The sequence below is a fragment of the Molossus molossus genome, unplaced genomic scaffold (assembly GCF_014108415.1).
Source record: "Molossus molossus isolate mMolMol1 unplaced genomic scaffold, mMolMol1.p scaffold_m16_p_11, whole genome shotgun sequence".
NCBI lineage: Eukaryota > Metazoa > Chordata > Mammalia > Chiroptera > Molossidae > Molossus > Molossus molossus.
Genome location: NW_023425346.1, coordinates 80,793,612 through 80,818,487, shown reverse-complemented (window position 1 = coordinate 80,818,487; position 24,876 = coordinate 80,793,612). Strand labels below are relative to the sequence as shown.

General features: G+C 48.7%; 1 protein-coding gene across 3 annotated transcripts in view; it reads right to left on the bottom strand.

The window, feature by feature from the left end:
• NRP2 (neuropilin 2) overlaps positions 1–24,876 on the bottom strand; it is a 109,024-nt gene that overhangs the window by 2,768 nt on the left and 81,380 nt on the right. The window contains exons 15-16 of one of the 3 annotated variants that reach the window (XM_036254304.1): positions 23,747–23,767; positions 14,441–14,837 (exon numbers count right to left, since the gene is read on the bottom strand). In XM_036254304.1, the coding sequence (XP_036110197.1) occupies positions 14,557–14,837; positions 23,747–23,767 (302 nt within the window). In that variant the 3' untranslated portion in view covers positions 14,441–14,556. Of the gene's footprint in view, positions 1–14,440; positions 14,838–23,731; positions 23,768–24,876 lie in introns of those variants that run through there. The other 2 variants (XM_036254303.1, XM_036254302.1) reach the window with 2 other exon arrangements.

Genomic DNA, 24,876 nt, shown 5'->3' with positions numbered 1-24,876 from the left:
AATCAAGTTATAACAAGTTCTATCACCATGGCTACAAGGCAGAGAGACAACCTTTTGGAGAATGACTCCCCAGAATGGTGGGCAGCTTAAGCATCCCATCTGCTTCTAGATCCCTTAATAGGCATATCACTGGAGCCTTCCCCTTCAAATGATTTGTCTTTGCTTCCAGTAACCAGAAGAATAGAAACTATAAGAAAGGTCTTCAGTGCCAAGTAAATCCTCACGTGTGTCATTATGATTGTCATTCATTACCAAGATAGGGCTGAGTTGTGTCTAAGGCAAATTCAATGACATTGTATGCCATCCTCAGTTGCCGTTACTGTGTTGTTTCTTTATAGTAAGCTGCCCCTTCTTATAAGCACGCATCTGACTGGACATGAAGTACAAGAGTCTTTGTTCTCTGCATTTCAAATAAATGTATGATAATTTAAAGAAGTCACGTTTCATCGTTACGTTTTAATGTAGACGTAGAATTGGAAAGAATGTCATAATGACTATTCTCCTTCACAAATCTGTGCTAATATGTCGCAGCTTTCCTCCCTTGCCTATTTTCCTATTGGTTTTCTTCAGTGCAGAACAGATCAAACGTGGGCATCCAATCTGACTAGCCCAGGCTTGAACAGAGGTAAGTTAATTTACTCTGAATTTTCTCCAGTTTTATCACTATCTTGTTCTCTTTTTTTATCATAATTTTTGGGGAGGGTGGGTAATACAGGTTTCTCTACTCATTATGCTGCCCTTCTTATAGAAATCAGAGCCAATACAAAGTACCTGTATAAAATGGTAAAACATTAAAAAAGAGAATCAAATACATGATGAAGAGCAGGGTCTTATCATTTCCAATCATAAGTCATTTATGCTTGTCCTAGCTGTCAGCAAAATGGCACCAAATAAATGTATGTGGCCCTTGGGGACTTTATTTGACCCGAAGTCAGGTGGACAACCTTGAAGTCAGCACTATAAATTGTTACCCCAAAATTAAGGCTTAAAACAAAACCCAAATCCCAAACAGCTAAAGCATCAAACAAAAGGAAAACAAGAACTTCAGAGCAGCCTGAACGTCTCCTTCATCGGCACATCTCAGGGAAGATCTACTTGACCATGACCCGAACTGAGGATCGGTCCAACACGGCCACGTGTAACATTCCGTCTTTTCCTGGAGGCAGCGGTTGTACTCATGATAGAAGTCTTCCTCATTCCTGGCAGTGAGCACATTCTCATCCTCTTGGTCGCTCAGAAGGGATGTACAAAACAACGTGCCAAAACCCCACTTGGAAGGATCGATGCCAGGTGGCACCGATCTTCCATAAATCCAGCCTACTCCTGGCATGTCTACAGCACAGCAACTGGCTCTCGCGGGCCATGCCAGCTCCCCACCTCGGTGTCCATCCCCCGCGCCATTCTCCAGCCCCTGCAACGCAGACCGTTTCCTTGGAAGAAAGACGGGAACCTGACTCAACCAGAGGCACGTGGTGCCTGCCACAGACATCGCATCACACCAAGCTGGTGAAAGTCAACCAGGAAATTTTTTTTAACTTTGTGAAAAAAACAAACATGGAAGAAAGCCATCACATTTCCAACAATTAATTATTTTGATGGGATGCTCATAGGTCTTAACACCTTCACGGTTCAAAGATGCAGAACACTGGATAAGACTATGAATCAGCCTAGAACAAAAACTGTGGGGCTCCTGCCAGTGAGTTTGGGGCCAAATTCTGTTCTTGCTTTTAGGTATTTGGTCTTTGCCAAGGATGTGACAAATTCTTGGAGGCCAGACTGCCATCTTGCTCTATCTCACACCCTCAGGGAAGAACTCTTAGGACACTTGATGAAAGGCTGGAAAGGGGCAGATGTGGCATGAATCTTTAAAATTAAAATAAATAAATAAAATAAAGGGTAAAGGGGTGGTAATAACTATAAGACATTTTGTCCCAGGAGATCACAGCCTCTTGACTCTGGAGGCAGAGGCCTGGATGAGATGACCTCCTAAGAATTGGTCCATTTCTAAGTAATTGGACAAAGGAAATTGGTCTATGAAATTGATTGCCTGGATGTGGCTGATATTTCTGCACCTGGAGAATCAAGGGCTACTTAAGGTGAAGAAGAACACATTAGAGGCTTGCCTTGGCTTTTGGCTGCTCCCAGCGGTGTGGGTGAGTGGGAAGGGGTTGAAAAAAGGATAAGTTAATCAACATTTTCAAACGCGCATCTGTTCACCAAGGCTTAAAGAATGGCACACTGGGGAAAACCCAAATAAAGGGAACATTTGTACAAAAGCAATTTAATTCGATAGCACTTTTCTCTACTCCCTTTGCTAATATTCTTGATATCTGTGTTTGATTAAGAGCTTTCTTTCTCAAATTCCTCTTTGCCCGTCATGGGCACCTTCCTTTTCTGTTGAGCCTGGTGGGTAAACCTCAGCCTGTCTGCTCAGGATGGTGGCAGCAAGGAGGGTGGTTCTTCCACTGGGGTCCTGTAGTTCTAGCAGGAAAAGGAAGGGTTTGGAGGAGGGGAAAGTAATGAGCTAGGAACTCAAGCCAGGACTCTGTTTTAGTGGCTGAGTGTGGTTATAAGTGTGAGGTGGATGAGGAAGAGCGGAATGGGCCACACCTTTAGGAGAACACAGATCAGGGATGGATCTATCCGCCCACATGACTTCCACTCTCAACCTTTGTGCTCACATGACCCTATTTCCTTTTGGGCCCCTGTGTGGGTGCAATCGCAAGTCAGTGTGATCGCAAAGCCTGCATTCTGACTCAGTACTGTATTAGGGCCAGAGGAGAGCACCTGCTCCCCTGGTCTGCTCTCAAGGTCTCTGGTGTGGGCAGGACACTACAATTGCCACCGCATTATCATTACCCCATTCTAACAGAAAGGAAGGTCTGCCCCGTCTTGGATCTAGTAGACTGGACACGCACCCTCCAGCTGTTTGCCTGCATCAATGGCTCACCACTTTGATGGCAACTAATGAAGACCTCTCACCAAAGTGAAGATGTAGTGATCTGAAATCTGGGGCTTCACGGTTTCCATGACAGGCATTACTCAGAGAGGGAAGGCTTATTTAAATTGTTCTTCATTAATCAACTAGCCAATCGTCACTTATTAAGAGGGTTTACTAGGGGCCCAGGGACCACATCGAGGACTTTGGGAAATGAAGATGTATGGGACCAGGTGTCTATAATCAAGGCCGTTCAGTGTGGTTGGAAGCAGAGACTCGTCCACGCCAAAGCAGCACTCAGGACAGTGGACGCTGTGGAGGGGACTCCATGTGCTGCTGGAGCCCAAGGTGGGCGTGGGCAGAGGTGAGGCCATGGCCAGGAAAGAAGCCTGGGAGGGAGGGAGAGGAAGAGAGAGAGAGAGAGAAACATCTCGACGTGAAAGGGACACATCGAGTGGCTGCCACCTGCACGACCAACCAGGGCCGGTGACAAACTGCAACTGAGGTACGTGACCTTAGCAGGAACCGAACCCGGGTCTCTCTGGACCGCAGGCTGATGCTCCAACCGCTGAGCCAAACCGGCCAGGGCTGAACTCATTTTTATTATGAGAAATTCAAAGGGATTGCCTTGCCGGCCACAGGCCTTCCGCCCTGTACTTCCCTGCCCCAGAGTCAGGTCTGTGCCCCTCTCCTGTCGCCAGCTGCTGCAGACCAGCACAAAGAGGAGACGGTCCCGAGTGACCAGAACAGAGTTTAACAGCTGGAGTAGCCAAGTGAGCAGAGTAACCTACTTACAACAACAAACAAAAACCCAACTAGACAAAATAGGGTCATTTTCATATTGACATTAAACCTCAGACTGAAAGTCCTGATTTCCGCAGGAGTCCCTTCCTGTAGCATCCTCCAGAGGTGGGCTAGGTACACAGTGATAAGTGATTCAGGGTCTCATCTATCTCCCATTATCCTGAGTTTTCAGAGCAAGAATGATTAAAGCATCCACTGGACTGTTTCAGGAACGTGCTCCCCCCCCCCCCCCGAAGAGTCATACGTTCTCTAGTGTCCTTATCAGTAGATCACAATTCTATGGCACGAACGGTGAACCTAGTCGAAGGAGATGTTTTCCCCCAAGGGGTCTGGAACGCTGCCTGGTGGCATAAGACCACACATACTGTGCAGAGGAAACACCCCAGACACTCCGCCTGCACGGGGAAATTCCCCACTGAGTGTGATTTAGGTCTCAAACAGGAATGCTTTCTCTCACAGTCCTGTCTTCCCTCTCCCCCTTCACACACACACACACACACACACACACACACACACACTCTTTATTTATCTTCTTTCTCCCTCATTTTCTTCTTTTTCCTCTTAAATTGAGATCCTTTGGGGTTAGTTTCTTTTTCTGTTACAGAGAAGCTGCGACCTCCGCTTGCAGCAGCTCCGCTGGGGTCCACTGTGAGTGTGCTGGCACTGACATTGTCCTGTGTGCCTTCTGCACCATAAAGGAGCTCCACAGGGTTGCTAGGAGAGCTGCAAGTCTGCCCCACACCACCGGCTCCTTTTAAATACGTGATTTAAGGCAGTCTGTCCCTGACACTGGTCATTTCAGGACACCGACATACCTGGTTCTCCAGAAGAGTCTCTGCCATGCCAACTCTGAGCAGTGGATTAAGAGGCTTGGTTGGAGCCGAGGCCAGGTTCGCTGCCCAGAACGTGTAGTAGGGACACCCTAAGGGCTGTCCACTCTGTGCCTGAGGGGAGCCACAGGCATCTGGAGGAGCTCTGAACCAGGAGCACCGCCTGGGAACAGACGGCCTGAGTCCTGCCACCGCTTCAGCGGTGGGAGCCTGGGCTGGTCACTGACATCTCTGTCTGCTCCTCTGCGGAGGAGCCGCTGACCTTCCCTGCTCTGGGATGCCGTCGTCTTTCTGGGCAGAAAATACGCACGCTGAGGGCCCTTCTGAAGAGGGCTGCCGGTTGAAAAAGTCAAGGCAACCTCTACAGAAAAGGCCCATGGCCACACTGCATACCGCTCACTGCCCCGTCTTCACCCCGGGTCTGTCCTCTCCTGGAAGTGGCTGCTCCCCAAAGCACTGACCTTAAGGTGTGTATGGAAAGAGAAGCCATGAGGTTCTATGTTTGCAACACTTGTTCGTTAGGCTTTAGGAACCGGTCCTGCCGACTGGCAATCCGGGAACTGATGAAGTGGGTAAATGTGCCCAAGTTTCCAGCCTCCGCCTTAACTGAGGCCGGCTGATGCGCCGTCACGGGCAGCCAGCCTTAACACCCCCAGAAAACACCAGACTGCAAGCAGCCTTTAAAGCAGGGATCAAAAAGACTCTTCCACACAGAAAATCATTGAAACCATTCATTTTCACAGGTACCAGGTGTCATCGCTTCTATATTAAAGAGGAAAAAAATTGGGGAAGGAGGGTAGAAAGAGGCAATAAATCATTGAACAAATCAACAGTGGGACCGAGAGCAAGCCACACTTTCAACACCTTGTTTTGGAACTATGATTTGTTTGGGATAAGCTGTTGGCCACTTCGAGCCCTTACTGAATTTGATTCCAAGTCCCCGAAGTCCCTGAGGCAGCTGAATCCCTGGACTGTGTGGATGGGAGTAGCCTTCAGAAAATACTCTCAACCATCCTGTTTTGATTCCAGAGGAGATACAACACTCGGACCAAAATAAATGAGAAGTAGTGAAGGCCCGGGCGATGTATCGTGGCCCTACAAAGTGTTTAATTTATTACTGGTTAAAGGCCCACCCCCTCCCCACTACACCCAGCTTCCCTAATTCAGTTTGCTTATCCCCAGTGGCTACAAGGAGCCGAAAGTTCAGATGTTAATCTAAACTTTGCCAAAGCTCCTCCGCAGAGTCAGGCTACTTGAGAGCCGTTCATCCCTTGCTGGCTTTGGCTTGAGTTTAGAAACACCACCGGATGGTCCTTCGTCATGAGTTACTATCTCCTAGGCTATGACCCAATCTATGGCAAGTCACGGAAAAGAAATCATTTTTGGAGTTTTCCAATGGTTTCACTCTGAACAGGAAAGAGGGGCTTTATTTGAGATGTTGGAAGAAACTGAACTTGAATTTAACCATTATTTTCTATTAATTTCAGTTGAATAACCAGGAGGAAACACTAAAAAATATTGACGATAGCAACTGTAACGCGAAGGCTGTGAAATGACCTGGTAATATTTTCAAGTGTGGAGGCAGCTGAGCAGACGAGGCCAGAATGGCTCCGCTGAGCCCCGACAATGGCACAGAAGCAGAAAAGCGCAGCCAGAGAAACGGTTAGTGTGAAGAGCGTCTTCCCAACTGTGCAGGCTGCAAATACCCAGCCGCGCAGATGGAGGACGACAGTCCTGGGACCTCTTCTTGACTCCAGGTCTTTGAAGAATCAGAGACATTCCCCCTCACCCTGAGTAGATACGAGAAAAAGGACGCCTTCCTAAAGACTGGCCCTCACATTCGACAGGCTCTTGAACAGACTCTTTCACGTGCATCTCACCGGGAGAGGGCGCTGGTTGTACTTAGAAGCCGAGCAGCTCTTCTGAGCACAGGAGTGAAAGACATTCACCAGGTGAATTCACAGTCACAAGGTGATCCCCCCGAAGCTTGTTGTTGGCCAATGTAATTACGTACATTTATAAAATTACAACATAAGAGCATAATTCCTCTGGCTTTAGGTTTGGTCTCCTCTTAGAATGCAACTAGTTGGAGGCACTAGCCAAGTAAGCCTTTGTGTGAAGGAGTCTGAGCCATGTTTCTCTGGGAGAAGCTGTGGTGGCGGGAAGGCAGAGAAAGCATGAGGGGGTCAGAGAGGAACAGGGGACACCAACAGAGAAGAAGGCGCAGGCTGAAGATGAACACCTGGCACGAAGGCACCTGGGACAGGTCCTCCTGGGGAACGCGGAGGGAACGCAGGCCCTGTCGGGGGCCGTGGAGCAGATGGGCCATCACGGCGTGGGCCCAGGGCTTCTCATGGACGCACTGACTGAGCCCGCACTCTTGCTCTACATTCGGCGGAGGCCCTCCCGGGTCTCCACTGATGCTCCCACATCACCCCCCATCTAGGTCCTAATGACTGTCTTCCTACCTCAGGACCAGCTGTGGAAACTGCCCTAGAGAAGCAATGGGTTCGCCAACACGGGCCCTGAGGCCCTTGTGCCCCCTTCCCAGCTCCTTGGTGGCAGTAGGGAATCACAGAGGGACAAAACGGTTCTTTAACTGACTGTACTAAAATAAAGTCTCCAACCAGCAGGCTGGCTGAGAACAGGACTCCGGTCAAAGCCACCTCTGGCTCAAAGCATTCTCTGTACTCCCGTCATTAAGGGAGCTGGCTGCTCTCTAACGAGGTACAGAGAACTCTAGTCCAGGCATCCTGTTAATGAGTCCTGCTGCCTAAGAAAAATTGCTGCGGTCGAAGGCCAAGACGTGGCATCCTGTCATCCCAGCTCTGGATCAGAGCCTTCGCTTTGGGCTATGTTGGTTAATGATACTAAAAGAGTTCAATTCTGTACAATTATACACAGAAGGCAAAACAAGGCTTGGGTGTGTGTGCTGACATGTCTGTAGCTTACCCACACCTCGAGCCCATGCTGCCTTTTTTCCTGAGCCATCCAGAGTTATCTACCGAAGCCCCAAGAGTCAGCAGTCCCGGATGTTTGGCAGGTCATAGAAAACCCACAGGGCCCATATATGGCCATAGAAACTATCCATTATGCTCCGAGTCAACGTCGCATTTTCATAACCCATTGTCTTAGCGCACAGTAGACACAGGGTAGTGCTCTTGGAAAAAATGATGTTTCGAACTAACCGATCCCTTGTTTTCTTTTCCATTTGCCACTCCTTACGGAGCCGCTGGGGCTAGCAGCTCTGCCTGCACATAAACACCTCCTACTACAAAAGCCTTGTTGCCTGGTGCCTTTCTCGGGGTCACGTTGGACCGGAACCTTCTCAGAAGGAAGCTGGACACTGCCTTTCAGCCCCAGGATCGGAGCATCTCAGCTGGCATATGGACCTACTTGTGGCCGCTGGAACTAGTCTGCAGCACAGTGCTGTGCACTGACCTTAAAGGATGGTTTTACATGAATTTTTTAGTAGAAAACATAAATAAATAACAGCGAGGCACAGCACAGTCATTCTTTGAGGAAACCAAGTGAAACTCATTAATCATGGAGAACAGGGCTCTCTGCCTGCTGAACCCAGGGATAGAATTAACTCCTGGACCACAGCTGCCCCTCACAGCCAGGCCCACATTCTCCACATACTAGAGGTTTTTTAAAAAAGTCCCTGGGATTAATATTCTCTTCGACTAAAACGGCCCAAAGTCTTCTCTTGCAAACACCCTGCTTAGAGAAATGGAGACAGTCACAGAGATTATGTGGCTTGTGCAAATGTGACCGGGGACGTCCTCTAGCATGTCCACGACGTCCTTGTCTTCTCAAATGGGGCCAGGTTCATTGGAAAGGAAAACCCCAGCCATCTGAAGCATGTATTGACATGAAAACAGGCCCACCATCTGACCCAGACATCCCATCACAGAAAAAAACGCGCACAAAGAAGGGGCTTCAAGGGTGTTCATGGCAATATTGTTTATAATAGAAAAAAGAAGAAGAAAACTAGACACACCCTGAATGCTCCCAGTAGGAAAGCACTTCATAAACCACAGTACTTCACACGATATGGAATGCTGTACAACAGCTAAAGGGTGGGGTAAATCTGTCCGTCTGTACTGACGTATCCTTGAGCCTTTGTCAAATAAAAGGAAGCATGTCGTCCAACAACAAGAGCAAACGCTATGATACCATTTGCACAGAACCAAACCAAACCACAGAACTTGGACATGAACACAGATGTCTTGTAAAGGTACAAAATAAAGCCTGGAGATACCTCCAACCATCTCTCGTTCCTGCCTCCGGGGAGGAGAGTGGGGGAGTTAACAATAAGATGGACTTGTGCTTTTTTTATATTATTTGTATTTTTTGACGATGCAGTTGTGTATAACTCATAAAAAAAGAAACCAGCCTGTTACTAGCCTAAAATATCCCCCAACCACCTCCTTTGTGGTCAATAACCATTCTGGTCAAAAGCTGCCAAGAAAAGGTGTTTCCCACTCAGCACCCAGGCCGGCCACGAGCAAGTCTGATGCTGACTCCGCAAATGGCCTTTCCTATTCCGTGGTCCAAAGCCCATGGGACTTTAGTTTTTTTGAACTCTTGAATGTCAGTGACCAAAAAGCCCAAGCATAATTACCCAGAAGGGAGGAGAATGATTCTGGGTGTCCTGCCTACGCACTGGGACTGGGCAAGAGTAGTTTCTGCTGTTTTGTCCGAAGTACCTCGATTCTCCACTGAGCCATCATGCTAAGGGGTTACGCGCTTTGGTGGTCCTCCAAACCTCGTGTCCCTTCAGTGCTGAGTGTTGGGGCCAAACAGAACTCCACACGGTTAGCACCAATGTGCTCTGGCCGAGGCCTGTGGCTGCTGCCTGCTGAGGGTGCAGGTTTCTGATGACATCTCACCTCCAGACACACCCGGTGCGCCTGCTCTATGCCAGGCTTCATTCATTCCTACACTCTGCCTCGCCTTTACTGTCTTCCCCACGGCGACGCTTCTCCCCGCCGGGCGAGGGGCCTCCGCTGGAGTCCGTTCCCCTCTGCTCTCGGTTTCCCTGGCTGGATTGGTTTTGTGTTTTCCGTGGGCCGTCACTGAAGCGGATGAGGCAGGCCGCAGCTGTGACAACCCCAGCGCTGTGCCGCACGGACAGATCTGCAGATGGGCTCAGGGGAGTTGTGCACAACGCAGACACATCATCCACGAGTACAGAAAGGGCACGATGTCTGTGCAAAACGACTGCAGAGTCAGCGAGGAGGCGCGGGGCCCACAGTCAGGGCTGCGGCAGAGGGGCTGGGCTGCGCTGCCCGGGCTAGGAGGGCAAAGTCCTGCCTCGACAGCAAGGACACACATTTAACCCATCATCCAGGGCCAGGTGGGAGCCCAAACAGACCGCACGGGGCCCTGGCATCTGGTATTTATGATCCATGGAACACAATTTCTGTAACATTTCTGCTTGAGCTCAGTCTGAGATACCACAGTGATAACAGTGTCTGAGGCTGGAGTCCTAAGGGTCTCTGCCCTCTGGGGGCAGAGAACGTGCCTCCAGAATAAGCCTGGGGACGAGACCGCAGTGAGGAACAAGGCGGCTCCAGGAACAGCAACACTAACGGTATAAACGATGGCCGCTTTCATTTGACCTGGCACGTCTGGTCCCGGGCCAGCTCAGGAAGAGTTGACTGAGCCTGTGTCTTTGCCTGAGAGAAACACCTTTGAGATGCTTTCGTTTTGTCCCTCACTAATGGGAACAAACGGCTCTAAGGAAAGTCAAATGTTGTTTAGACAAAATGGTTACTGTGCTCATTGTGAGGGGGACACACGAGGCTCATGGTGGACATTCTACCCCACTCCCCTGCGCAGGACAGACAGCGAGAACTGTGCTGAGCCATCTGCACGGACAGAGCTTCCTATGAGATCTGAAACCAGAAGCCTGTTTCCTTCTAGCACCACTGGGGGAGGAGGGGGGTACGGCTGTAAAAGCACTTTTTCCTGGAGCTAGGTTTAGAGAGAGAATAAGAATGACTCGGTGGAACTGGGTCTCTGGGTCTCTGGAACGCTCCATGAACAGGGGGCGGTGAAGCCTCTTCTTGACCACGTTCTAGAAACATTGAACAGCTGGGAGGTTGCAGTTCCTAGATGTGTTTTCCCCTACTCCCCCTATGATAGAAATATTTATATCACTAATCACTAACAGCCCAAAGAGGAGAACCAAAGAAAAATACCTGTCAACAAGACCTGGCTTTTTGCGTATGTTTCCCCAAGTCCACCCCCCCCCCCAAAGCTTTCATGGAATGTTCCTTTCATAAGCTGTTCCGCCCGGAGGGGCCAGGCCCACATAACCAGATCATTCTCTCCATTACTTGCTCCAGAATGAAGTCTGGAATATCTCTGAGCCTCGAACATGCTACAAGTTCCCGGCTTGTCTGCGAAAGTGTTCACAGATTGGGGATCCACGTGCCTTTGGAAGTAATAGCTAGGAAGGCGAGGGCCAAGGCGTTGCCTCCTCTTCTCCAAAGGAAGTTATCTGTCTCCGTAGAGCCGAGTACAGGATTCGGCTTCACCGGTCCCATTCCCCTTGGGGACCCTTGAAAGCGGAGTCCGGTCTCCAGGGGTTTGCCATCAAGAGAAATTTTGTGGAAATCTCACTGAACAATTTAGCACTTAGCAACTTTTGCAAAATCCCACACCAATCATAAAAGTTGGCTCAGCTGCACAAATTGGATAAAACTCCTAACAAGCAGTAATAAAAATAAAAGAAAGACAAGCTGGCACTCAGCCTCAAGGAGAAACCCACCTACCTCCCACAGAAACGCCCTGCAGCCCAGAAGACAATCTGTAAGCTTTGAAAACACCAATTTGTTCAAAGCCTACATTTCAACTTTGTTCTCACGGGCAAAGGGAGGGAGAAAAAAACCCAGATGTTTGTATAAAAAAATATTATCATTTTATTACATTCCGCACAATACATTTTCAAATAATTTCCAATGTCCACAAGTTATTTTGACACACAGGCAACTGAGCAATGCAAGAGTTGTCACAGTTATAGGAAGAGGGGATAAGAATAGGAAGTTAAAATGTTTACGTTTTCTTGCTGTTGTTTTTCTTTGGTAATTTTCGATTATTTAGGTGTTTGCTTGCCTGCTAGTTTCATTTTCAAGACAGGGTCTTTTTAAAGATGGGGTATCAACCTCAGAAATATTATTGAATTTCCTATCCTATTCTGGCTTTAATCCAAAAAATGTGGGGTAAGGGAAAAGACAATTTTACTTTATTTTAAGCATCCTGTTTTGTTAATGGCAATGATATGATCTTTTCTTTCCTGGGTCTGTTGATATGAAACCTCTACTAAGGCAAAAACTGTAGCAGCCCGAGCTAGACCTTCAATTCATTCATTCATTCATTCATTCATTTATATTTTATTAGTTGCTATGATCTCTTTATCTTCTGAGAAGCAACTCTAAACACATGCAGACATGCAGTCACCTGTCCAGTCTATTTTTCTTAGAAGAGGGTGACCCTTCCCTCCCTCTATGAAATACGGAATTCTGCTTTTTAAAGCTGCAAGGCATGATTTTATAGAAGAGCTGCCCTTTTAACATAGTACCAGGATAATACTATGAATGTTGCGGGGGCCAAGAAAGAGAAGAGAGAGGAGAAGAGAGAAGGGGGATGGGATGACATCCCTAGCTGAAGTGCATCATGGGATTCACAAAGATTGGAGCAGCCTCACATTCTCAACTATGGCATGTACATAAAGATGATGCCACACGGGGCATCAGATAAAGATACAGCAAATTCACAAAGTTGTTGTCATCTTCTTTTAAAGAAGGGAAATCCTCAGGGGTATACGGTAACTCAGATAGTTGCTACACTGGCTGGATTTTCCAGGTGTCATTTCCTGACACCATGCCTCCATGGGGTGCCTACAGGGGTGCTAATCATTTCAAGGGAATACCTGTCCCCAAATGCACAACTGGATGTGGACACCTGAGATAAAAGCCCTTAGTGACTGGCATGGAAGTCATCACATGGTATCCTGCCCCTCCTCCCTCTCCCCACTTCTCTCTCCAACCTTCAGCTGGGCTAGGATTCTTCTTGAAATCTCAAGGTGGCTCACACTCTAGCCTTTAATCTTTTCTTTTCTTGGCAGGGCTGCTGTGGTTGAGACAGTCGCTCTTTGAAATAGAATAAGAGTGGGAGAGCACCGTTCTTTCAGGAGAATGAAACAAACCAGATGCAGAAGGAGTGTGTGCTGGAGGGACCGGTGTGGAGGTTCTGAAAGAATGCTGGACGTCTCTCTCTCCCAAGCAGCCAAAAATAAAAATAAAAAAATCAATCATTAGTATTTTTTTTTCTCAGAAGGTACCTGGCAACCACCTTTGGAGAAGGTAAGAAATAAACACCCCCGAGGCGGAGCCCCAGTACACTGAGAATCTCGTTAAAATACTCATTTTCTATCAATGAAATTGACTTCATTATTGAATCTATCCTTTGTACAATATCATTAGGCCATTTATCTCCAACATCCCTTTCCCCGTGTTGCTTAGAGAGGACAATGGGCGGCAACGGGTTTATCTTCATTATCCCTTCTCCTGGCCAAGCAGCATCTGGGAAGGCCAGGTCAGCCTATGAGGGGTACTTGCCGATGCTACAGATGCTTTAAGGGGTAGCACATTGGTACATTTAAAAAACGATTATTCTTTATTCTCTCTTAATATTCAAATAAGTCATGTGGTCAGCCTTACATTTTCGTGGCTATAGGTTCAGGCACACAGTAACACCATGAAAGGAAAGCAAATGACTCCTTCCCCACCATGTTTTACAAACGCTATTACAATGACCAACATAATACCAAGGAATACGGTTCGTGACCGTCTTACTCAGCTCCCTTTAAAGTTGGGCACAATGATTTCCCTCGGGTGAGGAGACTTAAAAGACCATTTCAGTCCCTCCTTCTCCTCCCTTCTCTCCCCCATCTCCTCCTGCTCTCCACTTAAACAAGCTACTGCGTCACCTACATCATTCCCAGTTCCGTCATTCTCTATGACTTACTCCAAGATCGGACTTCACTGATACAAGCGAAACATTCATTATGAGCTTCTCTTTTATAAGGCAACATGAGACATCTGCTTCAGGGCTGGAAATAGAGATGGTTCCACTCGCACCCAATGGCTGTCATCGCGTCACTTCAAAGACGCCGGGAGACACGACAGGGGTCACGTCTCAGTGCGTGGGGGAACCTTCCTCCTGGGTCAGGTAGATGGGGACTGGGATAGGGACGGGAGGGGCCACACTTCAGTCCATGTGGCCTCTAGTTTTTTAGGTACCTGGAGATGACAATGGCAGCCAACAGAAAGCCAGCCAGAGAGCTGGGTAAGGCAACAAAAAGTTTCAATCTCTTCTCCAAGTAAACAAAACTAGTACAGAATATTATTTTCTTGTAAAATGTACCCCCGGAGAAGTAACACAAGAGTTAAAGGGGGGGCCCTCTCTGAACACACCCACACACTCCCCCCGACAATGAAACAGTCTCACACCCACACACACACAGAGCTCCTCACACACACAAAATGTATACTATGTACAAACATAGATCCAGGGTCCCCTCCAGTCTCCTGGCAGGCTGCCCCCGAGAGGGGTGTGCATAAGGCATGGGAACCAGTCTCTGGAAGAAAACCAGCTGAGCCTTGAGCTGTGAAGTGCTTAGGGTGTGTATCTCTTCTCATTTTCCAAGATGCAACAGGGGTTGGTTGGTTGGTTTGGTGGTTCGGGATCAACAAAAGGGAAAAAAAAATAACTCAAGAAAAATGGTCAGGATGGGTGAGAGTGCACAGGGGTTTGGGGAGAGAGAGAGAGAGAGAGAGAGAGAGAGAGAGAGAGAGAGAGAGAAGTCTGAGAGTTCACACAGAGATTAGGCGAGGAGAAAAAAGTGCAAAATCGAGGCAACGTGTTTGCAGTCTTTCTTGTTTGTTTTGGGTGCTGTCCTTGCTTCGGCCCTCAGCAGTGCGAGCTGCGGTCTTGCTCTAGCTTAATGGTTAGTGTAGGCTCCACCGCCAGAGGGGCCCCGTTGGTGTAGTGGGAGGTTTTGTAGGTGATGGAGTGATCGGTCTTCTTGGCCGCATAGCGGAACCGGTGGTAGTGGAGCACCAGGGCCAGCGCGACGGAGACCAGCACCAGCACAGCGCCCCCGGCGGCCATTACGTAATACCAGTAGGCTGGGATGGGCTGCACGGGCACCGTGTCCACTGTGGGCTCGGTCCCTGGTAGGAGGGTGCCCCCTGGTGGAGAGACACAGAAGAGTGTTGCTAGGCTGAGAGCATGCAGACTAATCAAAAAATTAATTAAAATTAAAAAAAAAAGGAAACACACACATGCTTTGGAGAGGACAGGGAAGGGGGCAAGGGAATAGGCTGGCACTGAGTGTTTAGTTCGTGGCAAGCACTTCTATTCACAACCTTCGAGGTAGGTACTATCAGACCCATTTTACAGATGAGGAAATAGAGGCTCAGAGAGGTTAAACCCACAGTGGTTATGTAGCAAGTAATATGAGATTCAACCAAGATCTATATTATCAGAAAGCTCTTTTCTTCTTTATGTCACACCACAATTACCTATAATACATAGAAGTGGTAACACATACACACACACACACACACACACACACGTAAATGATGTTGAAATGACTACTGGGGTTCCATAAAGCTAATTCCCCGAATGGGTGCAAATACTGTATTTGGTCTGGCTGGCCAGCATTTCAAAACAGTGTATTAATTAGGCTGGCTAGACTTGAAGGTAAATTCCACTTTGGATTGCCAAGGCTTCCATGCCCATTGACATCAGCCTGGTCTTGTCTAAACAGGTCAATTACCACTGTCAAGCAATGACTAACGATTCATTTTTTAAAACGGTGTAGAGGACATTAGAATCTGACTGGAAGGATGTTGCAACACAAATGTGGGCACAAAATGACAGTGGGTGTGTGAGAGCGAGAGTGAGGGAGAGCAAAGGGAGGGAGGTCATTCTTAATTATGGAAAAGACAGAGGAGGGAAGAGAAGCTAGCAGAGGATTTAGAAGGCAACCACATTTGCTGGCCAGCCTCTGGTTGCCATGGAGACGATGTAGTAGATTTAAGCCCAGGGTAACTCTGGGGAAAGACTGGCTGGAGTCCCACTTGATGCAAAACAGTACTACAACTTGATTCTCCCAAAGATTTACATCAGATGAGAACCTGGCCCAGAATGGGAGTAGGAGCTTTTGAGCTTGCCAAAACCAGACATGATCTTTACTTCTGAAAAATGATGTGTGCTTAACCTATGAAAATGCCTCCCTAGCTGCTTACATCAAGTGCCGGTGGCCAGAAGGGCGCATCTCTATCCAGGGGCTGCCCAGTGGGGGCCATGGCCATGCTGCTGCCTTCCCCATACATCGTTGGTCCTACTCTGTGGGTGCATGTCTGCTCAAGATGCAGACAGAGCTTATTTATATTTTCAGGCCTCCTCTGTGAGACCTGGGCTCCTCAAGCAGAAGAACTTGCTCTCGTCTTGGTTTCTATCCCCAGGTCTGCACAGAGAAGGCATTTAATGAACGTTTGTGATTAAAAGACTGAACCGAGGCAACAACTTCTACTTCTGAATTGGTGCTCACCCACTCCTGCAGCCGACACCAGAACTCCTCTCTGATTGGGGTTCACAGATGCCTCTTCAGAAGCGGCAGAAAAATGAAAGCAATTTTCTTGGAAAATCTTTTAGAGCCCACCCACCTTCCCAGATCTTAACCATTGCTCCCTCTAGTCTTAGGGATCCTTTCTGCTAAGGTGCAGGGCTCGTTGATGCCTCTCGGGACACCAGAAGTGCCACAGTATTGGAGGAGCTTAGACAAGGATGTGCCACACAGCATATGCACTGGCAGCCCCATCCACAGCCCCTGGGGTGGGAAGGATCCCACAAACTCGGGCTCCCCTCCATGCCCCTGCCTACATCGTCATCTTCATCACCACCTACTCTGTTTTTCTCGATTCTCAAGCCATTTCTACCTTTCATTACCGTAGCTGAGAAAGTGCTCCCCCACTTCGACCACGTTAAAAATTATGCATGGAAACAGAAAAGGAAAGCAAGATGCTGAAAAGGGCTCCTTCAAATGGGCAGCTTTCAAGTCACAGCGAACTGGTGTCGACTCATTATTCAGGTCACCACGAGTTTCTGCTGCCTGGCAACCAGCCTGCTGCTGGATTTTCATGTGGGCTCAGAAGAATGCACGAGAAACAACAAAGTGTGCGGGGACGGCCCTAAGTTGCTCAGTGCCAAGTCCCGTCCCCAAAGGGCGTCCTTGGGTTTGCTGCTGACTTCGATTTCGCTGCACAGTCAGGCCGTCCTCTAATGAGGCTGCAGCTGGCCCGTGAGAGGAGAGGAAGGCGCTAAATCCACAGGGATTAACTCCCCATCTGAAGCACCTGCCCAGACCACAAAGGCAGGAGTGCAAAATTTTGTCAAGCGGAAAATGGTCACAACTGCCCATGTTTTCTCCTTCACCACCTAGTCTCAGTTCAAAGGTTTGCTTTCCTTCAGCCAAAATGCTGGATTTCAACATTAACTACACCACCCAGGGCTCAGCGGGCTGGGGCTAAGGAAGGATATGGCCTTCACGCTACTCCTAAAATGTTTCTTATGATAGAGAAAAAGTTGGGGCACAGTGGGGAGGATCTAGGGACCCACGGAAAGAAGGTAGAATTACAATATGTAAATTACCTGGTCGGAATCAGAGATGGACTCCTGGCCTCAGAGTTCTGCTCTGCTTTGGAAGACAAACTCCACTTTGGGTATAAGACCCTCTTTCTCTTTGCGAGCAATATTCCCCTCCCCTGAGATTATCAATACGTAGAAAATTTTGGTGACCAAGGCCATTTGGGGGTCATTAGACTGGCTCCTTAAACATTTTCCCTAAACATTGGTTTGGAGAAATGAGGAAACATAAGACGTGAGTTTGTGCTTTTAATGATCAGAGAGTTAGAGAAGAGAGGATACCTCATAACCCTACCCTCATCTCCCACAGGCAATTTTTGGGTGACCTGCAGTTGGGGGCCAGAGGTTTTCAGAACGTTCTCCAACTAAAGAGACTCAACTCCCATGGGGAGGCGATCGCTGATATGGAATCCGGCTCTGTGGCAGCTCCAAGGGCTCTAGGCTGATGAGGCTGTGGTCTGCCAGAAAAGGAAGGTTAAATAAATAACCGGATAAATAAGGGTTAAATTCCTTTCTAAAGCGCCGTCCCAGACGGCAGCAGCAATCCAACAAATATCAGATGGACGGATAGATGAGTGGATGGATGGAGGAAGGTACTCTGGACCAGAATTCAGATTCTCTGGACAATGTTAGTGACCCGCTGGCACTTAACAGTTATTCTTAGAAAGTGCTAGAGATTCTGCGAGCCCATACTGTGCCTCTATGTGAAAATGTAAAACGGGTGCCCCCTTGGGGCAGATCCCACCTGTGCCAGGTGCCTAGGTTGGTGAGTGGCTGTATTTTTGCCCCATTTGCACCCTCAGCTATATGGGGTGGCTGGGCAGCTGCTTTACAATCAGGGAGCCCAGGTTTGGTCCCCAACATGGGAGGACAGGTGAGACTCAGCCCTGCCTAGGGCTGGCCAGGTGCTGACCTGAAGGAATGTTCCCTTTGACTGCTCCAACCTCGACCGCTGACTCACACAACCTTCTTCCCCCCCCCCCCCAATTGGAAAATCAATTCCTGAAGTATTTTTATTAATTTCCACCCCCCAATGCTCCACAGAGTTTTCTCCTTGTGTGAGATAACGAGAAACACATTTAAAGAGTCAGTAACAGCAGTGCATTTGCAAGGCTAAACAGGCCTTCCTCTGCAAGGTCCGAGCCCTCTGGAGGGGGGCAGCGTGAACGCACAAAATTTTAATTCCGAGAAACAATACATTTGAAGAAGCCACGCACGGGAGGGAAATCAGGAGAAAGATTACATCGAGGGCCGTGTCCCTTCCATCCCTGCGTGCAGATAGGGCCTAGACTGGCGTGTAACTGGGGATGCGGTCGGCACAGCAGCACGCTGAGCGGGCACCTCCTGCGTGGTGGGCACTGGGCACTGGGCTTCACGGGAATTGTCCTGTTCACTCCTGACTCTCGGACGGGACACTTGAGAACTTGAGGGGTAAGTGATTTTGTTCCTGGAAGCCCACATAGTAGCCGTCTGGCCTTTCACAGGAAAAGTGTGCAGAGCCCTGTTCTTGACAAGGAAGGGGTCTCTCTCGGAGCCTGTCTGTGGCCTCCCAGGCGGGCCAGGTGCTCACGGGGTCACTGGAAAGACACAGCACCAGTGACAGCACCAGTGACAGCGGAGTTCATGTCCGCCGGACCCGGAGGCGCCGTCCAACTTCCCGCCAGTCACATCTTCGAAGACTGGTGAGACCTCTCTCCGAACGGAAAAAGTAACAGTAACAAGGCTCAGTGCGAGGAAGAACTGCCTCAGGCCTGGCCTGTCTGTGGAGTCCCTGCTGTATAGGTGGAAAATAAAGTGTTGGTGAAGAGGCATTTCAGATAAAAGGCTTATTTAATCTGGGAGATTAAACAAGCCAAAAAAAAAAAAAAAAGGTTGGCTCCTCTAGAAGAGTTTACAGAAGATAGTAGAAGAATGTGGTCTGTTTGGAAACAGAATGTGAAAGTATGAAACATCCCTGAGAAACGACGTTCGATTTGCCTTACAAGCCGTGCGTGGACGGTCAGCGGTAGTTTGCTCCGAGTTAGCAGACCCCGTGCTCATTCCATCTAACTAAATGCTTCTGCTGCTTTTTGTGTGTGTGTGTTTTGTTTTTTTTTAACTTACATAGAACATGGACTTATGTAAAAAGAACCTTCTATGTTGATGTCCTAATTTTGCTAAAAGACCCCAAATCCAGGGGATTTCATGCTCAATGGGTGAATGTAGACCCAAAAACCCCTATATAATTTGTATAAAGATGTAAGGTGCTAAAACTATTTTTCTGTTTCCTCCCCTCTGAATTGTGCCCTACAGTTGTTTGAATAAAAGTTTAATGAACTGCATCGGAAAATAAACACGATGCCTCTGAGTTCAGATCTGTGGTGGGTTGGCTGGAGGTTGGGACCCTTCTTATCTCTTTGGGGGCACTTCTGTGACTGTCTTTAAACGAAGGCTTGTCCTTTCTGTTCTTGGAGAGAGGAACAGTCCGCGAAAGACATGTGGTCCTCCCCTTAGAGCGACCGAGGCGGCGGGCCTGGGTGAATGGTAAGCCTGCTGGGCGGGGGTGTGCCAGCCTGCCAGGCGACAGGCGACAGGCGACAGGCGAGGTACCTGTGCGCAGACCACAAAGAACGCCTCGGTGTCCCCTAGGCAAGCAGCGCAGCCAAGCAGTTACCCGTTTCCACACACCTGATCTCCAGGCTTCCTTGCTCAGCAACACTTAGGCTTCATCTGGCAGCTGGAGCTGGGGGGGGGGGGGGCAGGGCAGCCGCGAGGGGGCCACAGCACAGCTGCCTGCCCAGACCTGGCAGGGTTTGGGGCGCTCCCCTGCCTTTCATCACAGGACCGCGCACACACCGCTCAGCCCTCACTGTCTCAGGAGGGATTCTAGCAGAGAGCGCTTGGGGGAAGAGGAGCCAGAGAGAGGGAACCTGAGCAACCCCAGGTCCTGTTCCCTGGGATGGGGCCATGCCACCGGTGGGCAAAGCCTCTGGGAGGAAGCCAGCAGGGAACAAGGGTGGGATGGGAAGGAAGAGATGGGCCAGTTGGCACCGAGTAAGCCAGAACTTAAAACCTGACGCAGAGTCAACCCCCTGCCAGCTGTCACGACCCCAAAATGTCTCTCCCCTGGCTGCTTCTCTCCATGCCCACGAGCAAAGCCTTTGATGTTCGCCTTCTCCTGATGTTACCCGGATGAAAACAGTGGAGGTCTGCAGAAAGTGACACCTGAGAGATGGGCCCTTGACCCTCAGACCTGGTCTGAGACAGAAACCCCCCATTCACGGTCATTAACAGGAGACATGGGTGTTCCATCAGGGGAAGACAGTTCTCCACTCCAACCACCACTTGCACAAGTGCACCTGGCCTGCGCTTCCCATGGGTCTCAACTGGGTAGGGTAGGACCAGTCTCTCTGCTCCTGCTTTGTTCAGAGCCCACAGCCTCGAACATGAACAAGCACTGCCTCCCCCGTGAGCTGCTAAATATAACCACCTGGTCAACCACCACAGAACTCCGATTATGGGCTTTATATATTTTTACTGGCTTCTTTATTATTCTTTTTTCTTTTATGGAAAAAAGAAAGTATTGGTTAAGAGGAAACAATCCATCACCTTAATTATACCACTTTTCGGTTTTTTCTTCTTTACACGGTTTTTCATTTGTTAAAGCTCAAATTCTAGAAAAAGATACATGACGGTACTATGTGTATAGCCAGGGCTTAAAAAAAAAGAGAAGAGAAAATGCACACCCAGCTACATTGTTTAAAACGTGACTCATAATAATAAGAAGAGTCTTTTTAAAAAGTCACATGATAACTCAGCTTATTCACTCTCTCTTCTCCTTGTCCTTTTCTGCATGGTTCTCTTTCTCTCCACGCTTGTCTCTCTTTATTACTGACTCACACCCTGCTACACAATCATAGTGTACACACTAAGCGGAAAACACAAGGTGATTTGAATAAAAAGAACCTGTTTCATGGCAAGAAACGAGGAAGAGGCGGAAAATGGAAGAGACTTTAAAATACAACAGGTAAGAATATCTAATAAGCCCAGGTCCAGAGGCCACTTCTATTGCATTTGCTTCGAGATTCACCGAGCACGCACTGGGTCTCTCCTAAAGAATGAGAACGCTGCTGTCTCATGATTAAAACATGCTGACAATGTAAACGCCTGTTGTCGGGAGTGTTGTACTACCCGCCTTCCGCACCCTGCCTGCCCAAACCGATGCCTTCCTGAGAGAGGGCTGGTTAATCCGCGGTGCCCCCACCCCCGCCAAGGGGGTCTGCCTCCGCCCGCGGGTGAGGAGTGGTGTGCGGGTCTCCAGGTCAGACAGGGCAGACGGTCCTCTTTCCTCTCCAAAGGGACAGCTTTGCTTGAATCAAAACAGAGCTGTATACTGAGGTCCAATGGCCTCAGCCCAAAAAGAAGACTCTGGCCTTGGAGTCATCTGCTACCGATTCGGAGCTCCACGTCAAACTGTCAATGTGACTGAAACGGTCCAATCTCAATTCCGGTCCTGTCTTGACTCTGTGTTCCCAGGCCAAGTCTCTGCTCCCCAAGACTTGGATTCCTCCTTCCAAAGATACTCTGTCTCCCATGACCGCAGCTGTGGGCCGGTCCATGGCACCTGTACTCTGCCTCTGCCCAACCCCTAAAGCGCCTGTCGGGAGCGGGAAATTCTTACCTTCAAGTCACTAAGACCTGTGTTTATTTTGGCTAAATGAGCTCTGGGGCTCTGGTGATATTTTATTTATATATTTTTTACAAGGGAGCATGACTGGACTGTGAAGCTCCACGGTAAACACAGCCTCGAGGAGAGCACACGTGCCCGGTTTGGGTATTTTCTCCCGGAAGCCAAGCGCTCAGCCACCGCCCTGTCCGTCACGGGCCCAGGCGCGCAGAGCGTCTGCGGCAGGGGCTGCAGGTCTTGCACCAGCCCTCCTGGGGGCTCTGAGTCTCAACAACCACTAAGAGCCCAAAGGAACGACAGAAGCAGGATCCGCTTCTCCAACATCAACATTACCTTGGGTCCTGAAGGTTAGAACTTGAATTCAATGTAATCCAAGTCGTTCGGGTATGACCTCCACTTTCCCTCCCATACTCAGATTCCCATTCACATACACCTCACAGCCAGAAGGCACCGACACGGGCACAGGGATACTCCTAACACTTCAAAGTGTGCAGCGGGGACTGGGGACGGGCTCAGGGGGGCCATGGAGTGAGAAAGAAAGAAGAGATCGTCTGTGTGGGTCTGTCATCGTCTGTTCTGCAGCCCTCTTCCCCATCTACTGTCTTAAGGCTGTGGGCGATGAGTGGCAAATTAGGCGGGATGATTTCGAGTCAGAGCGCGCGTCTAGGTGACAAACCAGGAATTCATCTCTTTCTAGCCAGGAGCTGGACAGATTAATGAGAGTGAAGATAATGAGTCTAGACTTCAGATATAAAACTGACTTCCTTTATCTCTGAAAGGCTGTCACCCACGGGGTTAAGGCCAGCCAGTACAAACAGGGCCCAGCAGCCCTTGCGACTGTTTGCATAACGTAGGTTATAAAACCCCGTCCTTAGGTGAGGGTGAGAGTCTCTGGGTGTGCTTTCACGCCAGGCCAGCTGAGGGGAAGCTTGTCGAGTGGCTCCTAAACCCTGAGTATTGGGATCTGGGTGGAAACCAGCAGCATCAACAGACTGGGTTGCAGAGAGGGCAAAGGGGAACCCACTGCATGACAGAAGCACAGGCACGACCATTCCCCCAGCTCCGAGCCCCTTTCCCCTCCCGGGGTGAGGCAAGCATCCAAACTTCTCTCTCCGATCTGTTCTTCATTTATTTTATTAGGGAGAAAATGTCCTTTCTACTTTTCAGTCCTCTACTTAGAGCACTCTAATTGCAGTCATCAAATGTGCCTTCTCATTCCCTTTCTTAGACACCAGCCCTACATTCTGCAATGTCTCCTTTAGGATTATCACTCTTTGTGTCTTTCCCTAACTTTCTTCCCGCACAACACTGCCTGCCACTGTGTCTCACTGAAGGTTAATTGAGACGCTGCCGTGGTACCCTGGAATTGGGACTGGAAAGAAACCATCTTCAGGCTAAAATAAATCATTGCCACCTCATTTCACTTTTAATTCACTACTGAGTTTTTTGTTGTTGTTCAGTCTCCCCACAGCTTCTTCTTTTCAGCCTCATTGCTCCCCGTCGGACAATGCAAGGCTGAAAGGTTTATCTGTAACCTATTTGTCTCTATTATAGGTTTCTAAACTTTAATTAAACAAGAGACAGTGAGCATCTCAATCCCTCTCTCCCTGCTTCTACAGGTGTTGTTGGTGCCATCTAGTGGCGGGAAGGTGTGGCGTCTATTTTCTCTCCTGAGACTTACATTTGGAAGTTTATTCCCTCCATCAAATTCACATCAAATGAGGGGAAGGAAAAGGCATGCAAAAAAAAAAGTGTTGTGTTTTTTACCTTGAAAATTCTCACCTGCAAAAGCTGAGATGGGTTCTGGAAAAAAAACAAAAACAGAAAACATTCTGAGTTAGATAAGGAGAAGAAAGAATCAGGCGAACACAGGACAAGAAGATGACTCCCACTGTTTTTTTCATAGTACCCCTCGGAAAGTGTCCTCCACATGCTCTAGATGGTGCCTAACACACCACCATCGTGGGGGCCGCGTGGGTGGGGAGAGATTCTCTAAGTTGCTTTGGAACAAAAAGTCCTTTATAGAGTAATGGGTCCCAGAAGCACTGTAATCAGTCACTTACCACTGATTACTTTCTCAGAGTCTGGATTACTTTTTGATGCCCAGGGCTTGAGCACTGCCTGAAGGGAGGGGCGGTCCCAGGTGCTCTGACCTCATCAGGTCCACACACTCGGGACCCATGTGCCAAGAAAAGCACTGGGTGACTTATTACAGTCCCTCTGCCGTCCAAGAGCAGGTTCCCGTCCTTCTCGGGACTCCCTCGTGCTTTTAGGAATGTCGACATCTCTGATGGAAGATGACCAGGGTGCCCTTGGGGTGAGCTGGGTAAAATGTGTGTGTCTGAGGTGGGCTGGCTGCTCTGTACTTCTGTCCAAGGGGACAGTTATGGTGTCCTTCCTATACTGGTCACCTGGTGTGGCATGTTTAATCTTACAATAATTCTGGGATCTTGGGCTTCAAAACAAAACCTAAAATGTTACTTCACATGCCACGGTTTGCCCTGCAATTCATTCATGCAAAAGAACTACATGGGTAATTATGCTATCACTCTGATATAACATATGCACTATTTTCGTTCACCAGTAAAGGCTTCCATTAAATCCATCAAACCTTTCCAGCATGTAATTTTGACTGGCAGTTGTTCTCGTCCTCTAGCATTTTCTTTGCTAAAAGCTGAAGTCTGATGATGGGGTCTTGGCACCCTGAATCTCCATATACTTAGTGCATGTCTATTTCTGAATGGGAGCGGGGCTATAAGACTTCCTCTCCTCTGACACCCCTGCCATCCTGCGTGCAGTCTAAGACGCAGCTACACTCACACCTCACCTCCTGCACAGACTGTCGCTGCCTTACCCACTGGGTAACAGCTGTGTCTGGAAGTGCTGTGCTGCCTTCTCTCATATATCCCAGC